The 17,922-nt window shown below is 33.8% G+C and overlaps 1 protein-coding gene across 3 annotated transcripts in view; it reads right to left on the bottom strand.

Moving 5' to 3' along the window:
• Window positions 1-11,204, bottom strand: part of LOC128859998 (neurobeachin-like protein 1) — a 177,997-nt gene extending 166,793 nt beyond the window's left edge. Inside the window, exons 1-12 of one of the 3 annotated variants that reach the window (XM_054097198.1) lie at window positions 11,018-11,204; window positions 10,191-10,394; window positions 9,960-10,109; window positions 7,597-7,783; window positions 7,449-7,537; window positions 6,847-6,918; window positions 2,946-3,095; window positions 2,593-2,868; window positions 2,215-2,537; window positions 1,669-2,130; window positions 1,359-1,611; window positions 1,063-1,236 (exon numbers count right to left, since the gene is read on the bottom strand). In XM_054097198.1, the coding sequence (XP_053953173.1) occupies window positions 1,063-1,236; window positions 1,359-1,611; window positions 1,669-2,130; window positions 2,215-2,537; window positions 2,593-2,868; window positions 2,946-3,095; window positions 6,847-6,918; window positions 7,449-7,537; window positions 7,597-7,783; window positions 9,960-10,109; window positions 10,191-10,394; window positions 11,018-11,068 (2,391 nt within the window). In that variant the 5' untranslated portion in view covers window positions 11,069-11,204. Of the gene's footprint in view, window positions 1-1,062; window positions 1,237-1,358; window positions 1,612-1,668; window positions 2,131-2,214; window positions 2,538-2,592; window positions 2,869-2,945; window positions 3,096-6,846; window positions 6,919-7,448; window positions 7,538-7,596; window positions 7,784-8,109; window positions 8,276-9,959; window positions 10,110-10,190; window positions 10,395-11,017 lie in introns of those variants that run through there. The other 2 variants (XM_054097200.1, XM_054097201.1) reach the window with 2 other exon arrangements.
• Between the last annotated feature and the right edge of the window lie 6,718 nt (window positions 11,205-17,922).

The raw sequence follows: 17,922 nt of genomic DNA, 5'->3' as shown, positions 1-17,922 counted from the left end.
AACGAGCTATCCATTTCATTCAAAATGCGTTATCTTCAGTATTGTTTTCTCTTCTATGTGAACTAAAAAAAAACATCCAAAAACTTTTTTTAAGCGACTTTTTTACCCAGTTGAAGAGTTTTTTTCCCCTTGAAAAACCACTTTTTTTTCTACCTTCCCCAAAAATTTTACGTGTTTCTCCCAATTTTCTTAGTTCACATCGAAGATAATTACATCAAAATTAATAATCTTTTTTTTTTTGTTTTCAGATGAAAATTGCAAGTTGTATCTTGTACAGAAGTTGGATACTTCAGTGGCAAGGCGCTCTGGGAATCTATTGATAACTCGGCTTACAATATATTGTTGGAGATTGTACAAATTTTTTTTTTTAGTTCAAATATATATTAAACTATCCCCAAAACTTCATTTGGCTAATTGTTTTTTTTTCTCATCCTACAACGCTTCGCGAAAACTACTGAATTTAGGACATCTAATTGGCCCGCCGGCCTTAAGCTATTTGCGCAAAAATGTTATGCAAAAATAATGGATTATTTTACCCCAACTAATATTTGTACCTAAATAATTTTTTTATGATCTGACAATTTCTAATCCAAGGCAATCATAGGAACTTATTTAGGAAACTCTGAGAGCATCCGATTAAGAGGGCAGTATGCAGGCGTCTAGATTGTAGTTGTTATTATTGTAACAGCATAAACATTCCCCCTGAGTATTTGGAGAGTGGTTCTACAGTAAAAGTCCTTGGTCAGATTAAATCTGATCGTTCCGGTTGCGTAGAATCGAGTTTCGTGCTAACGAGATGCTTTCGGTTCACAAGTTCTTTTTCCGTCTTCATACAAATTATGCAAATGTGGACTTTAATTCGGAAGTTTCTTGTGTAAAATGTTGAATAAATAGAGGAGTATATGCCTTTTTAACAGCTTTCTTGGGATTATTATAAAATTGTGTACCTTAGCAGACGGGTTTAGATACCGAGGCGACCCGATTTCAAATCCGGGTCAGAATCCTATCACTTCAACAGAGTATGCCGCTACAACTACATTAGGTAAATTGAAAGTGACTTACATTAGTTGACAGTGTGCGTTCGAGCAGACTAGGCAATACACCTTTATATGAACTGCTCGTCTCTTGTGATGATGAGCGCGGCAAGGGAGAACCGGTAGCACTGGACGTATGATGTGGAACAGGATGACCGCGATGTGGCAAAGCTGCAGAGCCGATTGAGCAAAAGTTGAAAGGCTGGATGGCAACAAAAGTGAATATGAATATATACGTAAATATGTATCATATTATAGCTACATATGTTTATGTAAATGTGTATTGTATTACAGCTACATATGTATATATATATATATATATACCTCATTGATAGCCTGCACTTTGAGTGTGGCACTTAGCTTTTGCATGAAATCAATGTAAACATTTATTTGGCTATAAGAAAAAGGGCGCTTTGGTGGTGTGATCACGACAGTAACATAATGCCATTGACCATCCAGCAATGTTTTCGTATGCACTACAGATGTGAGATATTCGCGACGCGTTAAAGCAGCAACCACCAAATTGCCACTATTCTGTATGAACACTTCAAATCCAGTGTGACTGGCAGTGCGCAAACTAAAAACAAAATTAGTCAAATAACTGTAAGAGAGAATAAAAATATTAAATGCTTACTTGAGCAACATGCGTCGGCAATTCGGGTGATCGCCATCCTTTGTAGCCTCAGTATTAGCTGCGTTTTTGCCATATTTGTTGTTCGGCTTCTCTTGCAGCCTTAATAGTATATGAAAAATGAAACCATATGAACCAGACATGGTCCAGTTTTTGATATCGGGCACCATAATGCCATCACTCGGTGCACTGATTGTAAAAAACTGTGTACAAACATTGCTACTTTTGAGACTATGCAACGAGCAGATGACTAGCGTTTGTAGCAATTGCTTTGACTGTGGAAAGCCGCTCTCCTCACGCAAAAGACTAAAAACTCGTTTTAACTCAATGGGAATTATGCTAACTTTGCTTAGTTCTTCAATGAGCTTAATGAAGTTTTGAATGCAGGTTTCGGTGAGTTTTTCATACTGATGTAAACACTCACAAGCGGCTTTAATAGTGCGATTGTCACAAGCGGCGGATTTACTAGAGAAAGTGAAAAGTTATAGTTCGTTATGAAAATGTGTGAGATATAATAAATGTATTTTTGTGTGTGTATGCTATACGTACGTCGCATAATTACTGGTACAACCGCACAGTATCACATTGCTTAGATAGATTTGTTCACGCTCATTCATTTCCGGCAGCCATTCAATCAATTTGACCACAACCTCCGGTAGTACCAGCAGATTAGTTTGCTCATTATAGGCCATATTGAAGCAGGCATCCAAAAGTTTATCCGTAGGCACTACTAACACTTTTAAACTCTTAAAAAATTTCTCTATTTTATCGTACACACGCAAATGCTCGGCTATTGCCGGCGAATTGCGTGTAATCACAGCCAATGCTTTTGTAGTAGCACAAAGCACTGGCGTATAATCCATATTCCAGGCCTGTAAGGAATTCAAAATACAGTAGGCAAAAAATTCATATTTTTGAAAATCTCACCTTCATTTGCTTTGGAATGCTTATCAACGTATCCACGAGCGCAGTCTCCGCAATAGTTTCACAAATAATTTGCGCTTTCGGGCCATCGGCTAGAAAGAGACACACATTTTCCACTGTAACCGCAAGCGCATTCACATCCACAATCATATCGCTGGCTTCATCATCGCTAGCGATTTCAAATGCCGCACCATTGCCGCTTGTGAAATGATCGGTATTTAATAGCGCTTGTATAGCATCACAGTAAAGTTGGATTAAAGTAACTAAATCTATTTGGCGCTGTAGGAGATGAAAAAAGTAAACAACAATAATTTTAACTGTGAAAATTTTCCAACACTTTTCGTCGCAATACTCACTTCTTCAGGACTAGACTTTTGTAATACAATGGCCATTAGAGCACAGCATTTCAATGCAACTGCACGCAGCTCGCTGGCACTTTCCCATTGAGAAATAATCTTCATAATGACTGAAACGGTAGCCGGGCAAATGGCACGCATGCCATTACGCTGTAGCGAATAATGGTTTCATATTATTTTTGTCAGTAGCAATTAAATTTTTTTTTTGGTGGTATGCTATTCAATAATTTATAATTGGTAGAATATGTTCATTAAGCCGAATGACATTATAGTTAGATGAAAATTAATATAATACACAAGGTGGCGCCAAACTAATTATCTTTTTTTTTAACAAATTTTCCAGTAAATAAACAAAAAAAGGTTTTGTGTAATCAAAATCCTTATTCTAACCTTTACGCGCTCCATGGCTTATCTCTTTGTATACTGCAACTACTAAGTTCATAAGTATCCGATCGGATTATTAATTTTGCGCCACCTTGTATAAAGGATAACAAAAGTAAATAGGTAAAGTAAGTAAGTAAATAAGTTAAACTATTTATGTATTTTTTGTTTTGTTTCTTGTGCAAAAATATATGGCGTTGATGATGTATGGCGTTTCCACGATAGTCGGTTCTACGTTACCGAAACGACCCGGATTTATATCCGGCCAAGGACTGTCACTCCAGCAGCATTCCCCGTAAGAAAGGATGGGGAATGTTTATGCTACTACCACAACATCAACAACAAGTCTGATGTATAATCTTCAATCTACACTAATGCAGAAGCGGTTTTGCTTATAAGAATTAAAAAACTCCCGAACCAAAAAACAAAACTCATGGCCGTGTTAAAAAATAAGTATACCATTCTTAAATTACTTATTCGAGCAGATTACATTTAAGTAGATACTGAACCGGTATAAAGGAAGGGTGGGACACAATCCATAAGTCTTAGCTAAATTACGCGAAATATACCGATGTTTCTGATACTTAAGATTCTTTGTCCATTTCTGTAGAATTTATGCGAAAATTGGAATTTTAGTTTTTAAATAATCAAGGTAACAGATATTTTAATAAAATAAAAATTAATTATTCAATGCTGACAATGTTTCAAATGACAATTCTTTTCAATGTTTATCTATTAATTTTTGAACGAATTTTGTTATGTTTTTTGTAAAATTTTTAGTTCTGATCATCAAATTTAAAATGTAATTATATAAATTATGAGTAATTTTTATTCTTAACTACTTTTCTTGCTGAAGTTTTCCGTTTCGGGAAGATTATGGATTTTATAATTATTTGAAAAGTTCTAAATGAGCATTTTTTCTTCAAGACAACTCAATTAACTTGTATGTATATGTCAATGTATCAAACAAAATAAGCAAAAATTAATTGTTTTTTTTGATGATCAAGAACAAAAAAAATGTATCATTTTATTTCAATCACCGAAGGTCCTAGTAGCCAGTGAGCTAATTGACAAAGGGTTATATTGTATATATCCCAAGGCGCATTTATTAAAGGTGGTGGCACCAACAACAATGTTCTGTACGTTTGATTGTCAAAGCAAAGTATTGGAAAACTAGAAAGCAAACACATTTTGATAATTTTTTTCGATAATCAACAAAACACAATTTTTATTGACGAATTTCTATGATAATCAGCAAAACGAAATCGTTTTTTGTTAAGGGGTTGCATGGGTTTCGTTGGTTCAAAAAATCGATTTTTTTTTGGCGTATTAATTTCTACATCTCAGGAATATTATCCTAAATTTTCAAGTCGATCCGAATAATACAATAAATTCGGAGATACAGCCTTTGGAATGTGTGCGCTCCAAGCCACTTTTATTGTTACTCAAAACTTTAAACGCGTTTTTCTCGGAACCTGGTTTTCAAAGTCGGTTGTCAAATGTTCTCGAAAACTACTCAACCGATCTTGATGAAATTTTACACAGGTGTTCGAAATACAATTTACTCGTGCTTGAACGAAGGATTTTTTTTTTTTTCAATTACAACTATTTGAAAAAAAACAAAATGTCAAGCAGATTAGACCGACATTTTCATTTTTTTGGAAAAATGTCTGCCAAAATTCCAATTTTAACTTTTTTTCTTTCCTTCGTTTAAGCACGAGTTTATGGTCTTAACTAAAACACTTATTTTTGTTTTTTTCATTTTTGATGAGCCTATCAGGAGTTATGCTGACAACGCGGACGCATCTTTTTTTCGAGGGGTCATCGGAAATGACGTCACAATGGAGAGTTTTAACTTTTTTTTTTGAAAATTTCAAAAATTATTCTTTAAATATGTATCTATAAGACAGAAAAAAAGTTTCAATTAAATAAATAATTTTTTACATAGAAAAAAAAAATATTAAAAAGAGGCCTTTTTAACACACTTTTATTAGGTCGGGTTGTTTGTATGTATGTATGTATGTATGGATGTAACGGAATCTTTGAGCTTAATTTTCACTGGCTTCTAAAAATCTGATCGACTTGAAATTTTGCACACGTATCAAGGACCGATGACAATGCAATAATTTGATAAAAGTTTTCCATTATCCTTATTAGGATTGCCAGGATTAATATTTTCTTTTTTTACCTGTGGGCAAAAAGTAAGGTGAATTTGGTTGTAAAATGAAAAATCTTTTTTTATTCTTGTAAATCAGTTTCTCAGGCTCCCTCCACGAAATAAGTTCTTCATCCCGATTACTTCTTTATCACGGCCGATAACTGCATAGCTTTAGACTCATAGTTGATAAGAAAGGAATTAAATATAACACGAATATATCAAATCATTAATTCACTGACTGCAATGATAACAATAATTTTCATTCATAATAAAAAATAGTTTAAAAAAAATAACTAAAAAACACGCTTGTTTGCTAATCGAACTAAAAAGTAGAAAATAAATTTTAATGACAAAGGGACCTATAATGAAGTAATAGCAAATCGATTTTGCTTCACTTTCATAACCCTCTGTACATAGGTAGTTGCCAATAGAATGATTGTAATATTTACTATATCAAGCATCCCACGCGTTTAACTCTAATTTGAATTACTCTATTTGTATCTTAATTTTTGTTATAATTCTGTTCTGAGGTAGTTGACTATGACTGATCGTTCGATTTGCTATTACTTCATTATAGGTCTCTTTGTCATTAAAATTTATTTTCTACTTTTTAGTTCGATTAGCAATAAAAGCGTGTTTTTTAGTTTTTTTAAACTATTTTTTATTTTACCCGACGAAACCCATGTAACCCCTTAAGCACATAACGTTCACATTATTGATATAAAAAAATAAACTACTTTTTTTCGTCTATTGATAACATTAAGGTCAATGTGTAGCCCTGATTAAAATTGGAAAAAATTTCTGAATACGGTCTATACAAGTCCTATAGGTCTAGGAGTCCTGGAGACCCGGGAGAAAAAATAATAGTTGAGATGAGCGAATTCTAAAAAAATAAAATAATAAATAATAAAATAAAATATGACTAGGATCTAAACGACAGGCGTTACGCAAGATTCACGGAAAAAATCAAAAAAGAAGAAGAAAATGATATGGGAACTTTCTCACGACAATGAGTACGACTTTACTCGCATATTACTACAACATAAGCAGAAACTTCGGTATTTGCATGTTTGAGACTGAATATTTTTTCTGACGTACTGTTAAAACTTCACCATTCATTCGTCACAAAAATAAAACTTTTTTGAAAGTATAGCTGAAAGGTTTCCATTAATAACGTTCTCCAATTTACAATTAGGAAATTTGAACAGCATTACAGTAATTACATTTTTAGCACAAATACAATTACAATTGAAGTAATAGCAATATAAAGCGATAGAAAGTTGTTAACAAATACAAAGTTAAAAAACTAATAGGTACAAATATTAATCAGTGTTGCTTTAGGTTTCTTGTAGAACCACTCACCAAATTATCACAGATTTCTTGCCCTTCACCACAATTTGTTGTACTTTTAGATGCGAAAGATGCTAGCGATTTCTGCAAGTGTGTTTGTACAGAATTTGCTTTCGTTTTATACATACAGGTACAAATGGATTTGAAATTCAAGTTGTTAAGTTGCAACAAAAGCACATCACAGTAAATTTAAATATGAAATAAGGAAATAGAAGCATTTACAATGAGGGTGGTTAATAACAAAAAATAAAATAATAATGTTATGTTGATGTCAAGAGCAAACAAAGCAATAGAAATATGCATAAAGACCAATTTATTAATAAATAAGTAGACAAACATTTATGTATGCTGATGTGAAAAGTTTTTGTTAGAAGCCTATTTAACAATTTCTTTACTGCAAATTAATCTTTATGCATAATATTGAAAAAGGCATAGTACATGATAGCAAAAATCAAAAATTTACTTCAAATCCAAAAAGCCTTCAATGTATGTACGCGCATGTATGTATGTACATACATATGTTAGACTAAAAGCTTACAAAAATAAAAATTAAAACACGATTTTCTACACTGTATTTATTTCAGTAGATAATATTATATAAACATTCATACTACCTGAGATCCACATATGACAGCACCCAAAGCATTCACCAAACATTCTCCAATTGATGGAAATTTGGTGATTTCATCTTTTTGGAAACAATCTGCAAGAAAATGTTTTTTTTTTATTATTTCAGACATTTAAAATAAATATTTTGCAAACCATAAATAAAAGGCACAATTTCAACATGCACCGTATGTGGCTTGTATGGTATCTTGTGAAAATCCGCATAAACGCCGCGCAAGAAGCTACGCCAAGTCAAGTATGGATCATACATTACTTCCAAAAATTGAGAGAAGCTGCAAAAGAGATGAACTACTTCTATGGAAGCTTGTTGGCGGGACATACACTGCAGAAAAAAAAACCATTGCTTAATTTGTATTACGAAAATTGAAAAATATGTATGTGGATGTAAAATACTTTATAGATAAAACTTCTTTCTAGCCACAGACAAATCCCACAGAACATAGGGATTATGTACGTACTTATCTACTGGTAAGAAATAGTCATTTTAACGTGTCAAATTAAATTCCCCTATTAATATTTCCGCTGCCGTAGCCGAATGGGTTGGTGCGTGACTCTACCATTCGGAAGTGCGTAGGATCTCCGTGAAACACTAAAATGAAGAAAAAGTTTCTTCTAATAACGGCCGACTCTTGGCAGGCAATGACAAACCTCCGAGTGTATTTATGCCAAGAAAAAGCCCCTTATAAAAGGTATCTGCCGTTCGGATTCAGCTTTGTGGAAAAACAGCAAAGACGCACGCCACAAATAGGAAGAGGAGTTCGACCAAACTCCCAAAATGGGTGTACGCGCCAATTATTGTATATATATGTATTAATATTTCACTCACGTCGCAGGTAACCGTTTTTTTTATTTTTGTTTTTTTTGTTTTTTACACTTTTGGATTACAGGCAATTATTCATACCACTACTATCGTACACATACAGGTTCTTTGTTATCTTTCTTGGTGTATTCATTACTGATTGCTCAATGTGCATATTCCATATGTTATTACGTCTTTAGTTAACAGCAAAGACATGCATGTCTTATTATGAATTTGTTAATAAAAATGGTTGAATTGAATCTTCAACATTTAAAAGTGGCAATTTTTTTAGCAAATAAAATAAAAGAACGTTTATTCCCAGGTACACCCGACTGTTTAATATATTCATATATGCGATGATCGTAGCTCATTATAAACTTGAAGAACATTTTTTAAGGGGTTATACGCAGTTATGAAGCAAATAAAAGACGGGTTGTCAAGGATTTATCCTGAAGAAACTTCAGAATATTTTAAATTGAAAATTTTTAGCGGTTATAAAAGCATCCTTCAAGAACGTAACAAAATTTTTTATTTATGAAAATGTTGGTTATAGAGAGCGCTGCAGGCGATTTCTGGAACCTCCTTTAAAAAAAGACGATTTACGGTGTACATCGTAACTCAGGATTGGATTATCTGAAATCAAAAAACCAAACAAATTTTGTTAATATATTAGATTATCTAGTAATTAATCGATCGGCTAATCAAAATAGTGAATTTTCACAAAATGGCAGCTTTTAAAAGAAATGATTTCGATTTTTACGTTAAAATTTGGCCGTAAATTGATTATAAAATGGAAAATAAGTATCAGATTTACAAAAGGAACGATTAATTACTAGAAAATGTATCTTTAAAGATTGAGTTAAAACGGTTGACCGATCAAACAAGCCGTTTTCGAGATATCGTGTACACCGACTTGAAAAATGCCGTTTTGAAAAAAACACGTTTAAAGTTTCAATATCTACCTTAAAACGTGCCGAGGCATCTTTACATATTTAGGTATAACTCCGAAAGTATTGCTTAGATCTACTTCAAATTTCGTGCGTATACTTTTGAATATATGTACATTACAAAAATGCAATAAAAAAATCGATTTTTTTGAAAGTCATAACTGCGTATAACCCCTTAAATGATGAGCAGGGTCTCCTTGACAGCTTCATTATTGCTGGATGAGCTTATTATTTGAGTTGAGAAGAGATTATTGAACGTGAAACTCAGTGAGAGGTTATTTGGGCTTTGCATAACTGCGCATTCAGTTCTATGTCCCAGTTTCCACACCTTAGTAGTAAATAGCGCGTTCAGGGACCTGGCCCATGATACCTTCAAATTGCGTGCAATAAAGAAATGTATTATGACTGGGTAACTGTTTCCAAATATAATGCATATATTATATTTCATATATTTATCCTGAAGCATCATTCATTCATCATTTTATCCTGAAACACGATCAATAAATATTAAGACATTTGGCTGGACTGACATTGGTTTGTCAAATATAATTCCGGTAATCCTACTGCCGTGGTCGTTGCCTACGTAACATTTAGCTTTTAGTAAAACTTTAGGCGGGATAAGAACGTGAAATTGATATTTCTTAGTTACATTTAAGAGATATGTACTTGCAATATAAATACATACATATTTCCCAATATGAATACAATATAAAATCTATCTTGTTACTAGTGTATTTATCTGCCTTGCTTACCTCTTTGAAAGTGTTCGTTAATATAGCGATTAAATTCGATTTATACTCATATTTTATAACCGCCAAAATGTTATCAAAATGGCGACATATTATCACCAAGCAATCAACCAACACTGCAATCTGACGTATCTGTTCATCGTCGAGGATGCCCTGAAATAGAATAAAAAACAACTATACTCTAACTTCCGATTTCTTAACAAATTTATATATTGTGCAATACATCGTACATACATTTTCGCTAGCATCGCGGGCGATTATAATAAATTTTCCTATTGCTGGTAGCAACTCATCCGGCAGGCGCCCCAGGTGTGGGCCATTATCCGGATGCACCTCATGCCAAAGCGGTAGACCGTCACGTGTAAAATCTACCGGTAATTGACTCTTCCAGATATTCACAAAACGTTCAATGAATTCACGAAAATAGGACTCATCATTCTGTTTTCATGCAAAACAAAAAAAAAAGCCGGAAAAAAAACAAAGTTGAAAACATGATTTGGAGAGAGAGATAACGAGAGCACAATTAGCGTCGAATGAGCGTAAATGGAAATCGAAGAGAGCAAGCGTTTATTTATTTACTGGGTGGAATGAGTCGACAGCGTTGTAATGCAATTTGAGCCTAATATTTTTTGTAAGTGGGCGGCCGGGTGGTTTTGTTATCAGTATATAAATTATGTTTATCCATAATGTGCTGCATTATATAATCTTATAGTCAATCAAGAAAAGATATATAATAAACAGATAAATTGATAAAACATGCATATACAGTCCATTTCATGTTTATTTATGTTCAAATTATAAAGCCGCTTTAGACGTATGCAATTTTATTTTGATTGTCCATTCTTACGATGTGGCCAATAGCCCCAATCACCTACTGAGATACTACAGATGATGATTAATGCTTCAAACACGCCCAACAATTATTTGTGATACAATGATCCGCTGATACGGTGGCACACAACCACAAGTTACACTTGAACAAAATTTACAGTTTCAAATCAACTACCCATTTTATGGGAATTATTTATTTGTTTTTTGTTCACTTATGTTTTTGTACTCGCCTTGGTCGTATACTGCACCCACAAATTGTAAATATCCTTCTTATTATCCATTATGTTAAATTTTTCATTAAGTTTTAGTTGTACTCATTCAACCGAGATTTGTTTAAACATTCGCCTTTATTTACAATAACATATAAATTCACTAACTTTTCTTTCAACGAAACCAAAAACGCAACCATAGAACAGACTAACATAAACGGAATGAATAGTAGAACGCAGAAAAATGCATTGAAAATGTAAATTCACCATCTGGTGGAATCAGACAAATGTCAAAATTGTGGCAATCAGTGTTGGCCTTTTCCGTACCATTTGGAAGTACTACTAAATATTTTTAATAAAGGGTGCTTTTTATTTGCGTAAGAACTATCGATATCGATAAATATCGTTCGACAGCTGCGAATGGCAAACTGTCTTGACATTTTCGAAAATCTTTGGCATAGTGTAATACGCTTTGAAAAAAATGTTTGTAATGGGGGCATACAGGGGTGTATCCCTATCTTAAAACTAAAAATGCACCCTCCGCAGGCTTATAAGTTGTGTAATTTTGCGAAAAGTTGATGTTGCCAGACACCTGAAATAAGAACGAAATTCGCATGCAGAGACGTTCACTGGAAGGTTGTTCGTAAATATACAGTATTTTTTGCTTTAGTTAAGAACTGAGAAATATTTTGCATTATAAACATATAAAATTGAATTATACAGGAGCGTCGGCTAGAAGGCTTTTTGTAGATTTGTACAATTTTTGCATAGAATTTTTTTCTGCGTAGGAGGCCTTTGGCCGCGGTTCAAAAAAATAACCCTCATTTTCATATTTTTACATTCATCCGGCAACACTATACTGTGGCAATGTATTCCAATGAATTGTTATTCTAGTTTAAAATTGGAATGCATGATATTGGTAAATGCATTTACATTTAATTTTCATTGTAACACTTCGAATAGAAGTATAAAAGTGAGTACAAACACGCGCGTGAGTGTATATTTTGAGAATTTTAGTGAAGTTTAGAAAATGATATATTATAATGTGCCAAACTATAGAGAAGTTCCCGAAGGCACTTTGCAGACAAATGATTACGAAACTATTATTTCCGGAATAGTTGGGAGTTATGAAGGTTGTTTCTGAACGACCCCCTAATATTTCCACCAAACTTCATAAAATAATTCATTATACTTTGCCTACAATTGCCAATGTTACATTATACCAAACACGGCGCGATATTTTTGTTCAGTAAGAATTGGCGGGTCATTATAAATCGTTTAATGCCAGGAACAACTCTTCCAAATTGTGGGAATTTACTTTGAAATAAAAAAAATCTATTATTCAGTTGTTAGCCTTTACCATTCGACTATGTGGAAAATTTTACGAAGGATCTCGGCTTACGTGTCTATAAAATGCAGCTCGTGCAAAAATTCAAACCAATTGATTATCGTTTAAGTTGTATGTTTCCTGTTTGGGCTCATTTAGATTTATTGGAAAAATAGTCAAAACTTGGACTGATCGTTGCCACGGCGGGAATATGCTGGATATAATATTAAAAGAAAATAATATATTAATAATAAATAAAATTACCAGATTACAATAAAAGAGAAAATCTTTCCAACTAAATATCTGTTTTGTATTATCATTTTAATCCAGCTTACTTCAGCCGAATACTACGCTTACGGCTTATAAATTTACATTCAATCTGATTTTTAGTATTATTATTTACGTGCTAGTGGCAATATTATAACGTCTCTGTAAATTGTATAAGATGCATTAATAAAAAAAAGCTTTCAAGCTCTTAAATAAGCACCCGATAGAACCAGCTGCATAAGAAATTGCAGCAAGAATTTTAAGCTGATATTTGATTTGTTTGGGAAAATTTTCCAATATTTATAAGTATATTAAAATGGTTTTAGAAAAACAATCTAAAGCGTCGCGTTTTATTTAATAAGTTGCGATTAATTAGTTTAAATCGAGGCAATAAAAAAGAAAGAGCAAATAGTATAATGCGTTATGGTGATGTGAATATAAAAGCGTATTGATCAACTAGCAAAAAACAAACAAACATATTTCAAACAAAGTTTACTTTCTCCAAATAAAACATCTATCTATAATTTTTCTGAATTCGATCACTGAATTGCTAAATAGAAGTCAAAACTAATGACAAAATAACTTGATTGCTGTATTTAATTTGAACTCTTAATATAGGTACTTTACGTTTTCAGGTTCACACTCTCAACTTAAGCCTGAATACTTTTGGCGCATGCATCTCTGCTTCTAGCTACTTGTCATGATGCAAAGAATAATGAGATGGCGCCCATCGTGGTCCCGTTACTTTGCGCTCAGCGAATTTGACAACTAGTTACGTGATTTTAGCTCCAGTATAGCCAGATTATCATTTTCGTAACTTGATTTATCATTTTTTTTTTTGTTATTTTTATTATTTTGTGTCTCGGAGTTTTAGTTCTTTCTTCATGACATTTTTCTAGTTGTTCTAATTAAAATGTCATGTTTATAATTTTGTAAAATATACATTTTTTAATAATTATTTAAATAATTCACTCAGTTTTATTTAGCTTTACTTTTTTTTAACATCTGGTGGCATTGCCCGCGATTGCCGGTGTTGTTGGTGTTCTTCTGCTTTCGGCAGTCAAATCTCTCTCTCGCTACTGCAGAATTGCCTAGCTTTGGATATAAAAACGCACTAAATGCCCATTTAAAGAAAATAAAACACGAAATTTTTATTGTGTTAAGTAAGAACTTTGTATGCGTGACAAATTGTCTGTAGAATGTGCGTTTTTTTTAAATAAATGTGTTATGCTTATGTACAATTTAATTTATGAGTTTTTTTTGTTAAGCGAAACTCTTTTGTTAAGGGAACGACTTTTTTGCTATATTTGAAGTTATGCCACTAGGTAAGGTACTCTTTTTGCAAAAATGTCAGTATGGTTTCTTTAGTATTTTCTGGTATTTTGTTGCTTATTTTTACTATGATGCTCTATGTCTCACTAAGGATTGATGACCGGAAGAAACGATTACACCTCTATGGTCTCAATTCGCATTCAATAAATTCAAAGGCTTTTTAAAATGTGTAAAAAGGTTTTCAATCTTAAGAAGAGTTGAGAGAGGGGCATTTAATATTTTTGCATAGCCTTAAATGGAGCCAAAAATTAAATTTACACTTTCATATTATCAAATTTTATAAGAGTAAAAAAATTTTCATTAGCACTAAAATCTTCTCAGAGTGGCCTTTTTTAAACTTCTTTTGTGTAATAATACAGTTTTTTTTCAACCTAAAGTCTCGGTAGCCTTAAATTAAAAACAAAAAGAAACAAACACCAAACTTAAAAATTGTCGCATTTTCGGTATAAAAAAGCACTAAATTTATTGCGAAGAGAAAATGGTTGGCAATACTGCACAACTCTGCAAACGTGACGTCACGTACGCTCTGATGGGCGCAATCTTCTTTCTATCATTCTTGGCTACTTGTCATCTCAAGTTTGATAGAATACAAGGGTGCCCCTTCTGAAGTCGCTGTTTCGTCGGTACCCAAGAATAAACAAACAAAAGAAAGGAGAATTACTTGTTTGTAAAGAGAAAGAGTAGCCGAAAGCAATAGAAGCTACCTAAAGCAAGAAGTTATACGCACCTACTCACACTTTCTTGCTACGGCGTCTTCCATAAAAAAACGCATAAGACTGCATTTGGAGCCATTATATTAACTGTAGCTTTAACAATTTACCACACGGAACCTCATTTTCATTAGTTTTTTTAGTTAAAACCTCACAAGTCACAATATTGCCAACGCAGTCACTAAATTTTCACACCCATATTATGTGTTCTAGTTTTGTATGTTTTGTCGTTTGTTTTGTACTGACAAAAGCACTCTTTAAATATGTAACAGCCATTAAAACCGGTTGTAAAACAACAAAATTGTCAAATCTCCTCAGTAAAGATCCCGAAACTCCCTCAGTTTCGTTCTGATTGCCCTGAAACTTAGACATAAAACCTTTCAGTAAAAGCTCTATAACTTCTCTCCGTAAAGTTGCTGTAACTCCCTCAATTTTGCTACGATTGGCCTGAAATTTTGACATAAAACCTTCCAGTAAAAGTGATATAACTCGCTCAGCTGAGTTCTGATTGGCTTGAAATTTCGACACGTAATTGCGGATGCGCCAGCCTTCAGTAAGAGTGCTTTAACTTGCTTAGCTTGTCTTTCATTGGCTTGAAATTTCGGCGCGTAATTGAGGAAGCATCAGCTCTTCTAAATATGAAAAAATCATAAAACTCGGTTGTGAAACAACATTACTGTCAAATCGCTTCGGTAGAGAAGTATCATGAAACTCGGTTGTAAAACAACAAAACAGTGAAATCTCCACCTTAAAGATGCTGTACCTCCCTCAATTTTGGCCTGAAGCTGTGACATAAAAGCTTTCAGTAAAAGTGATATAACTCGCTCAACTGAACGCTGATTGTCTTGAAATTTCGGCAAGTAATTGCGGATACGTCAGCCTTCAGTAAGAAAGCTTTAACTTGCTTAGCTTGTCTTTGATTGGATTAAAATTTCGGCACGTAACTGAGGAAGCGTCAGCTCTTCTTAATATGAAAAAATCATGAAAGTCGGTTGTAAAACAACAAAACTGTTAAATCTCCTCAGCAAAGATGATGCAATTCGCCCAATTTTGCTCTGATAACCCTGACTCTTGGACATATAACCTTTCAGTAAAAGTAATATACCTCGCTCAGCTGATCTCTGAGTGGCTTGAAACTTCGACATGTAATTGCTTAAGCGTCAGCTTTCCAAATATGCAAAAATCATGAAAATGGTTGTAAAACAACAAAATTGTCAAATCTCCTCGGTTAACATGCTGTAAACTCGAATCTCCTCTTTTGCTCTGATTGGTCTGAAACTTTAGCAAATAACTTTTCAGTAAAAGGTCTATAACTAGCTCAGCTGAGCTCTGATTCGCTTGATATTTCGGCACGTAATTGCTTAAGCGTCTGCCTTCCTAAATATGGAAAAATCATGAAACTCGGTTGTGAAACAACAAAACAGTGAAATCTCCTTCCTAAAGATGCTGTAACTCCCTCAATTTTGCTCTGATTGGCCTAAAACATTGATATAAAACCTTTCAGAGGAAGTGCTATCTGCGTTTTCAGATATGCAATATCATCAATCATGAAAACCGGTTGCAAAACAATAAAATTGTCACATCTCTTCGGTAAAGTTGCTGCAACTACCTATATTTTGCTCTGATTTTCTCGGAACTTTGACATAAAACCTTCCAGTAAAAGTGATATAACTCGCTCAACTGAACGCTGATTGTCTTGAAATTTCGGCAAGTAATTGCGGATACGTCAGCCTTCAGTAAGAAAGCTTTAACTTGCTTAGCTTGTCTTTGATTGGATTAAAATTTCGGCACGTAACTGAGGAAGCGTCAGCTCTTAATATGAAAAAATCATGAAAGTCGGTTGTAAAACAACAAAACTGTCAAGTCTCCTCAGCAAAGATAATGCAATTCGCCCAATTTTGCTCTGATAGCCCTGACTCTTGGACATATAACCTTTCAGTAAAAGTGGTATAACTCGCTCAGCTGAGCTCTGATTGGCTTGAAATTTCGGCTCTTTGTTGCGGAAGCGTCTGGCTTTTTAAATATGAAAAAATCATGAAACTCGGTTGTAAAACAAAAAAACAGTGAAATCTTCTCCCTAAAGATCCTGCAGCTCCCTCAGTTTCGCTCTGATTTGCCTGAAACTTTGACAGAAAACCTTTCAGTAGAAGTGATATAACTCGCGAGTTATATCGCTCAGCTGAGCTCCAATTGGTTTGAAATTTCGCCACGTAATTGCTTAAGCATCAGCCTTTACAAACATGCAAAAATCATGAAAAGCAGTTGTAAAACAGCAAAATTGTAAAATCTCCTCGGTAAAGATGCGGTAACTCCCTCAATTTTTCTCTGATTGCCCTGAAACTTTGACATAAAACCTTTCAGTAAAAGTGCAATAACTGCTCAGGTGTTCTTTAATCGGCTCGAAATTCCGGCACGTTATTAAAGAAGCAGGAGCTTTTCCTAATATGCAAGCATTATGAAAATCGTTTGTTAATCACCAAAACAATGAAATCTCCTTCATAAAGATGCTGAAACTCCCTGAATTTCGCTCTGATTGACCTGAAACTTTGACATACAACATTTCAGTAAAAGTGCTATAACTCGCTCAGCTTTGGTATGATTGGCTTGAAATTTTGGCACGTAATTGCGGAAGCGTCAGCTTTTTGTAATATGAAAAAATCATGAGAATCTGTTGTAAAACAGCAAACCTGTCAAACCTCCTCCGTAAAGATGCTGTCACTCCCTCAATTTTTCTCTGATTGACCTGAAACTTTAACATAAAAGCTTTTAGTAAAAGTGCTATAACTCACTCAGCTTTGCTCTGATTGGCTTGAAGTTTCGGCACGTAATTGCATTTTATCTCTTTTCAGATGTAAGCTAGTATTTTATATTTAATGCTTCTTTATCCTGAGTGGTGCATGCTCATATACGTTCCCATCATTTTTCAGCTGCTTAATTGCCGCCGCTAGTGTTAAAGCAAACATCAATGTCCAACAATATGTCTGGAACAGGAAAGGAACCATATAACAGTGAAGGTACACGACAAGTAGACATTTTATGTGCAAGGTGCGCAAAATTAATCACTCTATATGATTTATAATTTCTACAAATAGCGTCGTAAGTCAATTATATTTGGGACTAGCGAACTCGACAGCTGCAGTATACAAACAGACAAGCAATGGAGCTCGTAAAGGTTGAAAATGTTATATAGATTGCTACTACTCAAAATTACTACTTTCACACATCCACTATTTTGTTCTGTATTTAGTAAAAAATGTATTCAAAAATCAAATTAATGATTAATTTTGCAT

This window comes from Anastrepha ludens, chromosome 4, assembly GCF_028408465.1.
Source record: "Anastrepha ludens isolate Willacy chromosome 4, idAnaLude1.1, whole genome shotgun sequence".
Lineage (NCBI taxonomy): Eukaryota > Metazoa > Arthropoda > Insecta > Diptera > Tephritidae > Anastrepha > Anastrepha ludens.
The sequence above is the reverse complement of the archived record's forward strand: the minus strand, read 5'-3'. Positions and strand labels throughout refer to the sequence as shown.